The 9,788-nt window shown below is 41.0% G+C and overlaps 1 protein-coding gene across 1 annotated transcript in view; it reads left to right on the top strand.

Annotated features, from left to right (window-relative positions):
• galnt9 (polypeptide N-acetylgalactosaminyltransferase 9) overlaps positions 1-9,788 on the top strand; it is a 105,811-nt gene that overhangs the window by 77,402 nt on the left and 18,621 nt on the right. Inside the window, exons 7-8 of the mRNA XM_005733571.1 lie at positions 5,191-5,376; positions 6,756-6,893. Of these exons, the coding sequence (XP_005733628.1) occupies positions 5,191-5,376; positions 6,756-6,893 (324 nt within the window). The remainder of the gene's footprint in view (positions 1-5,190; positions 5,377-6,755; positions 6,894-9,788) is intronic.

Genomic DNA, 9,788 nt, shown 5'->3' with positions numbered 1-9,788 from the left:
GAGTTTCAGGCTTTTTCTGACAGGCCGGTGCAGACAGCAAACAGGAGACCAGGGAGAGAGTGGGGGCAATGACACAAAGGAAATGAAAGATCCAGAGCAGACTCAAATCCAGGCCCCTAGCCTTTGGCATATTGGCTGCTTTCTAAACCAGGTGAGCTCCCAGACAGTGTGAGACGCAACCAGACAGCCTATAGGGGAAGGGAAACGGTTTTAGCACTGCATGGACCTGAACCTAGTCTAAGCTTTGCTACAGTGTAACTACATCATCATCCAATTAATAAATCATCCAGACAGATTCCAGTCAGATTAACATTATTCAGCTTGGAATCATGAAAAAAGACATGGCCCTAATAGCTTTCCAGAATCATAAGATCCTGGGCCTAGCCCTGTAAATAACAACATTATTATTTTAGCTTCAGACTTACAAATGATATTTCCTTGTCTCATTGGCATTTGAAGTATCACCTTGTGAAAAAGCTGTTGGACCTTTATCTGTTGAAATGTTATCACCATTAAATCTCAGAAGCAGGAAACTTTATTAGCATGCAGTTAACAAGCAGATATCATCACTGACAAATGCAGTAAATAATTGATGGAGGATCAAAATGACTTTGAGAAGATTGCAGTCCAGATAGAAATGAATTATGCAGAAAACAAATAGAGGCAGCCTTTGTCCACCTGGATCAAATGAAGTTCACTGTATTAGAAACCTATGCTTGAAAGGTCACTTCAAACTATTACTCCCTTTCCGTTCACTTGTAATGCCATGATAATGTGATTTGATATGATTAAAGAAATTATAATTATAATGTTAAACATGAATGAATATAATAATTAGGGATAAATGATATTGGCAATAAAGATAAACCACGTTAGATAAAATGCATGCAGAAAACATCCAGAGCCTTTCAGGTTTCACCATAGAGGAAGCACATAAAATGTTATGCTTGAAACACGTAAAGCAGGTCCATTTGATCACGACCGCTATCTTTTTGTTGCTGCTGTTGAAATGCGTCTTTTTCAGTCCTATAAATTAGAAACACCTGCAATAATTAAAGAAAAATGTTAAACAGAATCTTTTTATATACATACTTAATAGTTTGTGGGAGTTTAGATGGCTTTTTAATTTGCAACAAATCCTGCTGTGAAATATACAGTAATATAATTAGAATGAGAGCTGCTTATAGAGATAAGATGAAAGGTCTGGCTGTTACAAGGGAAATAATGAGCGGTGGAGTGTATTACTGTTGCCATGCTAAAGCAAAGAAGAGAAACAGCTGGTACTCAGTGTATTTCATTTATTTATGTATTTATTTGTAACATGGAAATTAAAAAATAAAAAATAATTTGTCTCCTGCTTCTTATAGACAAACAAATGCATCATTTTAGACAAGAAACTCTACTTGAAGCTTAAAGATAAAAGTTTAAATTAATGCAACAAAGCTTTAGTCTGTTTAGCCAACTAGCTAGCACACAGCTTTCTGACCCTTGCAAGTGGTTGAGGAAATATTGATCCGCAGTTTGCTTTCAGCGCCAGGAAAGCTGCTAACCGCAATTTCACTTGCACACATTTTCAATTATCCACGAGTGCTTCATAAGTGGTTAAAACACTGATACTTTTACTCACATACAATCAATTTGGAGCAGGAAACCAAAGAAACACAGCATTACGCAGAGCTTACTATGTTTCCAAAGGAAACGGGCGGGATCTGCAGGGACTAAAGGCTTCCCATTAAATCGGTATTGCACTCACACCCACACAAAGTCGCCAACCATGAAGACTGTTGCAGAAAAACAGCATTTGTCATGAGCAGCAGCAAAGCAGGTAAACCCTGCTCCAAAGTACTAATGGATTTTTTAGGCCAAGGTCATTGTGGATCATCAGGAGTGAAGAAGAGGGGTCAGTCAGTCAATAGAGGTTTTTAAGCTCAGGTCAGCTCCAGCGAACTACTTCACCACTGATACAGCTGAAGCAACTGAGAGGACAGATGCTGTGATTGCCCTTATTAACATACAATTAAGCACAACCTCACAGACTCCCTTTAGCACTACAGCAACGTGTAACATTAGGGTATCTGTAGTGTTAATGTGAACTGACATATCCATTCTTTCATAAAATGAGAATTTTCCATCTATTTCCTATTCTGAAATTTACACAAGCCACTAATGAATTTAGCCCACTAAAAAGAATGCTCATACCCAAAACATATTTTTTGCCTGTGCCATTAAGCTCTGTTGTTTGAACAATTAAAGAACAACTGAGTCATGCAGTTTCCCTGGGTGACATGTTTCTTCATTACAGTGAACACTGTACAGGAGTTTATTTTGAGTCAAGCCCACGTGTTCCGCCTTGCTGCCAGAATATCAAAGGAACAATGTGGATTAAACTACTCCCAAAATGATGCACCACACACCACAGCTTGGATACCATTTTCTAAGAAAAAAGCTGTTTAGACACATCTCTTTGGTTTATTCAAACAACATTTCATTAGAATTATTGAGAATAACAAAAATGTAACTTACATTATATTGTACAGACATGCTTTTTCCCTTAATAAACAAATCCAGGGATTGTTAAAACTGCTAACTTTGGGGTTGAAAGGAACCAGTTCAGGTGCTTTGGCCGTCTGTGTAGGATGCTTCCTAGGCAAGGGGTTTGGGGCATTGTCCTCATCGTAGGAGGCCCTGGGATAGACACACCACACGCTGGAAAGCTTGTATCTCTCACAATTCTGCATCCTCCTGGATGAGCTGGAAGAGGTTGCCAGTTGAGTAAAGACTGGGCTATGCTATTTAGACTACTGGCCCTGCGGCCCAAACCCAAATAAGCGGGAATCGATGGAAGGATGGATGGTTGGAAGAATGGATGGAAGAATGGTCGGATGAATGGATAGAAGGATGGATGGGTGGATGGATGGAAGAATGGACAGATGAATGGATGGAAGGATGGATGGTTGGAAGAATGCATGGATGGATGGATGGATGGATGGATGGATGGATGGATGGATGGATTAAAATATGTGGGGACAATGTTGGGGGAGACGCTACCATCCTATAGAGCAGGGGTAGGCAACTCCAGGCCTCGAGTGCCGGTGTCCTGCAGGCTTTAGATCTGTCCTTGATCCACCAGATGATTCAAATTGCTAAATTACCTCCTCAACATGTCTTGAAGTTCTCCGGAGGCCTGGTAACGAACCAATCACTTGATTCAGGTGTGTTGACCCAGGGTGAGATCTAAAGCCTGCAGGACACCGGCACTCGAGGCCTGGAGTTGCCTACCCCTGCCATAGAGGTTGGGGGTTGATAGATAGTTTATAAATGGAGACATATTTTAAGAACTTCATACAAAAAAAATCCATACTTGTCCTTTACCTAACTATCCTGTCATACCTCCCCAATACTTGGCACTACTCACTGATGATCTGGCCTACAGATAAACATCCAGCTACACACCTCAAACATTTCTTGATTGCATCTGGTCACAGGTTGTTAATAATAAATCACTGGGAGCAGGAATCTCTGACTATTTTTAAATTACCATTGGTGAAAGGGCCTTTGCTTAGCACTTTTAGGTTTCCAAATGGCATCATGAAGTGCCTTCAGAGTTCAGTAGTACTCTTTTAGTCTTACTTTAAGAATCATGGAAGGAAATACAGATCAAGAGTTTGAATCATATATCATTATTTTGAAAATGACCAAAAACAGACGCTGTATTTATTCACATCTTTTCACATGACATTCAATAAGCATGATGTGCAGAAAACGGGTATCATCCCAGATCTGCACTTAATTGAGAAAATAGTTTTGCAGCAGCATGTTCCTTAAACACCAAGCAGGGGGTATCGTTTTGGGGTCATAGAGAAGTTAATGAATGAGAACATCTGTTACGCTTTGTGGCAATTGTCATTAAGAGACTGTGGGTGGTGGAGGCGGTGATATTTTGTACGGCTGGAAGGACATACCATATGCTGTGGCCTTCCAGTGATACGGCATGAGAAATTGCTCAGGCACTTTGTAACACCATGGCAGAGATTTGAAGATATGGATGTGTTTTTGCAGAGAGTTTTAAAATTCAAATCTTTTCTGGCACTGAAAGAAATGGGTGCATTACTCCCATGTGACTGCCTGCCACTGTAGCTTTCCATTGAGTATGTCAGTCGAGGGTCACAACATCACACAGTCTGCAATCAATCAGTTTTCTGAGCTGTGATTGATGCTTTTAAAGAAGGCATTTTTCACTGCCTGGCTTCAAGCAGTATATCCCTCTTTTTCAGTGTCATATGCACAGCACTCCGTGGCATCAGAGTTCTCCAGTTGTCATAGGTACCTCTATGAAGACTGTATCTACAATATGAGCCATAGGCTTACAAATCCATTTGTCCCTCATTTTGTCGCTCACTTCAGCAAATAATATAAATAAATATGTAATAATGTAACAACTAAATGCATCTTTGAGAACACGTGTGCTATGTTAGAAACAAGAAGAAGGACATAACATAGCTGTAAACTAATTGCAAGTATGTTTTTCCTCTTTAATAATGAAAACCTATGCTGCACTCTGTCGCTTTGAATGGTGGATAAAGATTGTGACCCTAAATGTGCAGCAGATTTCTGTGTCGATGCATGTATCTTATATTTTTCAAGCAGTTCGCTGATGGAGATAAATTGCAGCAAGCTCAAGTATGACCATGATACCATGGACAAATTAATGAAGATGCCTGTTTGACCTTGTTCACTCCACTATGAGAAGTCATTAAAAAAAAATCAAATGCATTTATTTGAGTCCTCATTTGTGCTTCTGCCAAGGCTGTTTGCATGTGGCTTTTCAACATTTAACTTCATATTTTAATGAATATTTTTGCTCTGAAGTGGAATTCAGTTCTGTTCAATACTACATACAAAATATACCTTTCTCTAGTAGAATCTGAGTTTTATAAAGCCAGTGAGGAAGGATTCCTGTATTTCCAAAAAGACATCAGATTATATAGACATCTACTATGAGCAAGGGAATAAGGGATAATAGCCAGCTCTACATAAGTCAAAACCAAGTTGTAATAACCAGCAAACCAGTATTTTTTGAAAAAATTAAATTAATTATCCTTAAACCTCAATGCCTGTAGTTTGATTGGCCTCTACATTAGGCGGGAGCTGTGTAGCTGTTGATCTGAACTCTTTCTTTCTGCTGTGTAGGTGTGGCAGTGTGGTGGGAGCATGGAAGTCCTCCCGTGCGCCAGAGTGGCCCATATCGAGCGCACCAAAAAACCCTACAACAATGACATAGATTACTACGCCAAGCGCAATGCCCTGCGAGCCGCTGAGGTGTGGATGGACGAATACAAATCCCACGTCTACATGGCCTGGAACATTCCCATGAATGTAAGTTTTTCTCTGTCTTAGATTACACCCTCATTGAAATCCACGAGCTCTCTTTTGCCCCGTCTCCTCCTGTCACACTTTCTCATTCAGACATGCAACCAGGCCTCTGGAGACGCTAGTCAATAGAAATTCAAAATTCAGATTTCATCCCGTTTGACCTTCACACTGGCAGCAGAGCACAGGCAGAAAGCAGTAGATGCTCTTTCCAAACAGATGAGAGAGGTACATCAAGTGAAGGAGATTAGCCTCATTTCCAATCAGTCTAGTTTCATACGTATCAGTTTCATTTAATTGCTTTCAAGAGTCTAATAATAAACAGCTATTTTCATTAATAAAGAGTTTAATATTGAATCCTAATTGCCTCTTCAGCCATGCAGAATGAGATGATAGTCAGTGAAGGACATCAGTGAAGGCCTCAAGAAAGCCGTCCAGCACAGCTCACTGACATCCCTAACAAAATAATTACAGGATGTGGGCTCGTCACACACTGGTGCGGCACGCTGCTGATGCCTGCATGCCGCCTGGAAATGTTGAGTCGAAATGTGGGAGCTGGGGGTGGCAGCACCTTTGACAAAGTAGTCAATCAGACCACATCCCTTCTTGAGTGTAATTACAAGCACAGTGGCATGGCATGTTATTACCTCGGCTGTCCTGTGGCGCAGAGTTATTTTGTGTACAGTAGAAAGGCCTAACTACGATTATTCCATCTACCCCCCTCCCTCTCCTCCCAGCCTCGCCCTATACACAATCACTGATTTTCGTTATTGTCTAAGGTACCTGCTGAGAGCACAATTACCTTGGTGGGGGAAGGCTTTATGATTCACCAGAGCGGCCGGCTCCAAGTCCAAACACCAAACAACATCTCACTGAAATTGAATGCATTTTTTAGTGTCGCTTTATGGTTGCTACAAAAAGTGGATATTTCCATCTAGAATTTATTATTAACAGATGTTGGAAGCACGTTCAGCAGCTGACTGTGGATTCCAACACAGATGGGGGCGAACTGACTGAAGAGTAGATGGCTGCATGTGTGTGTGCATGCGTCTGAATCAAGCCTCAGTGCCAGGTAGTGCAGCTATTAGGCATTCCCCCAATCAATCTAGGAAGCCACCTCCGTAATGCCGGCATGGCCGTGAGGGCTCATAATTAAGCAGCTGATTAGAGTTTGAATCACGTGTAATGAAAGAACAATGAAGGTCCTTCATGACAGGTGCATCTATCCAGCTCTTAACTAAAAGGTTGGTCTTTTCTTTTCAGCACCTCGACACTCTCGCATATTCCATTTCTCAAGCAGCTTTCACTCTAATAATTAAAATGCCTGCTGGCTAAGAGGCTTTTTTCATGCGTGTTTGTCTTTGTTTTGTACCATTTGTTGACAGAACCCTGGGGTTGATTTCGGGGATGTCTCGGAGCGCTTGGCCTTAAGGAAAAGGCTGCAATGTCGGAGTTTCCGCTGGTACCTTGAACACGTCTACCCAGAGATGCGAATCTATAACAACACCATCACATATGGCGAGGTGAGGAAGACATTAAGCAAATGGTTGAAAGTAAACACTGATTTTGCCATATCATCAGGGGACAAACACCTTCCAAAGAATTCAACTTTTGCCTCATCGGTCCAGATACAATTTTCCCAGATGTCTTGGGGATCATCGTGATGTATTTTGGCAAATGTGAGACGTACCTGGTTTTATTTTTTTCCTTGGTCTCCTTTGGTCTGCCAGTAATCAAGCCTGAGTATGTTTAGTGAAACTAAACAAAAACAGGGGTTAATCACAGATAATTCATGATTAAACAAGAGGGGCACTTACTTTTACACACGGGACCAGGTAGGTTTGGACAACTTTTCTCTCTTAATCAGTGAAATCAACATTTAAAAACAGAATTGTGCATTTTTTACTTTGAGGATCTGAAACATGTGAGGGTGCCAAATATTCACAACACTTGGAAATCAGGAAGGGGGCAAAGACTTTTTCACACCACTGGAGTTTGCAGAGGATGTGAAAGCTGAGGCAGGAAGGCTGATCCTACAAATAAATCACAGAAATAAAGGAATTATTAGGATGTTTTGTGACATGTGATGATGACCTTTAATGTGATGGAGTGGTACATCTTAGAAAAAAACAAACGATTTGAGTGTAGCTAGTCTAAGGTGAGTGCATGATATTGCTAAGGAATTGCAACATCACCACACAGGATTTGTACCAGCTCCTCATAATGAGTTTTAATCAAATACTTTATTCGTTTTCCATTTTAATTTGATTGGGCTTGGCTATGCACTCAGCACAGTGGGGGGAAGACAACAGGATTATAACAGGTTGAAGAATTGAACACGCTCCTGACTCAGACACTATTTGGAGGTTCGCTGAGACGCATTGTTTACCTCATATCAATTTCAGCAATGGACACCTGGAAAACTAGAAGGGCATTGGGAAAAAGCGCAGATCACTGCCAAAGGCTAATAGATCAAATATCATAATCGTTTATTAGTCAACCATAAATAATGCAATATTCATCTATGTATGGGTTTAAATTACAAAGTAGTAACTGCAAACATCACGTCACAACCTGCTCATTAAAGCAATGCGACACACTCCCATTCTGGACCTAATGGGATTTTTCGTATGCCCTAGGGGAGGTTTCCAACTGAGGACAACTGTTGGGGGCCCCCTTAACAGCCTAGGGTGTTGTCTGGCATGCCTGTTCACAAGCTGCTGGTCTGACTGAATTATTAAAACCTTTTTTTCCCCTTTTTTTTTTTTACCAAATCTGGCCTGGTTTTTACTAAATCCCACTCACAGACAGATGGACTGGCAAATAGGTGGGAACAAAAGAACAGCTTAATCAATATGCTGCATATCAGAATTCACAATTCATCAAAGCCCTATGAATTTACTCCCCCTTTTGTTCCCTCTGCTGCCTGTTTTGGCTCTGGCACCCAGATGGATTCCTCAGAGTGGCATTAACTTAAGTGGCACTATTTCAGATCTGTCGACTGGCTGGGTAACATTTACCTTGTCTAGCCACACAGCCGGCAGAGCAGAAGTGAGCCTCATCTGTCACCGAGCATCAGCACCGCGCTCGGCCATGCTGACCAGACCAGCCGAGTGGAACCCTCCCTGACAAAACTACATGATAGACATGTCGCAACCTGGAAATGAAGCCTTACTCATTCAAATCACACCAAACATGGGCCTCATGCTCAATGCATCATCTGCAGGTCTGGAGGACAGGGGGGAGACTGAACTGGGGCTGGTCGTGTCCCGATAATATCTATCAAAGCTCAGTCATCGTTTGAGAAAATACAGCCTGCTGTGTGAACAAACCACAGTGGAGCTAGTATCACAGAGGTATTGTGACATGCACAGAGGAATTAAATGGTGGCTCACATTCAAGAGACTATTATCTACCTTCTTAGATAATAAATAATAATAGGTTTTGAAAGGCTGCTCTGATACTATTATTTTCGTTTGAACCAAATGTGAAACCAGTAATTTATTAAATTATATAATGTTGGGCCATTTTCATGGGGTAACATTTTGTACAAAATATTCATATTTACCCCGTTTTCTCAGCTCACAGGGATCTCATTTAAAATCAATGCTAAATAAGTCTTTTCCCTGGTTTAGTCACTTTCTTTTAGACTTTTTTTCTAGATTGACACAAAAAACATGTCAAGAGTAAAATTAGTTGTGCAACAATAACCGCCCAACAGACAAATTAAAATGTGTCCCAGAAAGCTGCCATTACTAATGTCTTGTTGAGCATTTGTACTGTACTATCTGCAGTGCTAGCACCCCTTTGCCTCTCTTCTTCACTGCATAGATTGTGCCTAAAGGAGAATTAAATCCCACCTACACTAATCTGTAAATAAAATGGAAAAGAAAGGCAGGAGCCGACCGAAAAGGCTGAGAAGAGAGGCAGTAAGAAAACTGTTCAATAATACTCAGCGAGCTTGTCTCTACCAGCTTCTCCTTTCACATACACCAGTGGTTCGCAAACTGTGAGGTGCACCCCACTGGTGGGTGGAGGTGGAGTATGGAGTTAAGCTATTAATCTATTTTTTAGGGGGAAATATCTTCTCAAATATGTTTTTAAATTCCTGATTTTAAAAAAATATACCTTGTGGTACTTAACACCTTATGTACTTGATACGTTTGCACTTTTGTCCTTTTGTCTTTCTCCCATCACTCCAGCCCCTTCCTGAGCTTGGTTCTTTCTTCCCATTAAAGGGGAGTTTTTCCTTCCCACTGTCGCCAAGCGCTTGCTCATAGGGGTCATCTTATTTTTGGGGATTATTTTTTATTATTGTAGGTAGAGCTGGGCGATAGAACGATAACGATATGTATCGCGATATAACTTTTACTCGATAGAGAAATTAAGCTATCGCGATAGACCTCGCCGCTCTTGTC

The sequence above is a fragment of the Pundamilia nyererei genome, unplaced genomic scaffold (genome assembly GCF_000239375.1).
Source record: "Pundamilia nyererei isolate P.nyererei 1_Seehausen unplaced genomic scaffold, PunNye1.0 scaffold00053, whole genome shotgun sequence".
Lineage (NCBI taxonomy): Eukaryota > Metazoa > Chordata > Actinopteri > Cichliformes > Cichlidae > Pundamilia > Pundamilia nyererei.
Note: the sequence above shows the minus strand (reverse complement) of the source record. Positions and strands in the feature narration are given on the sequence as shown.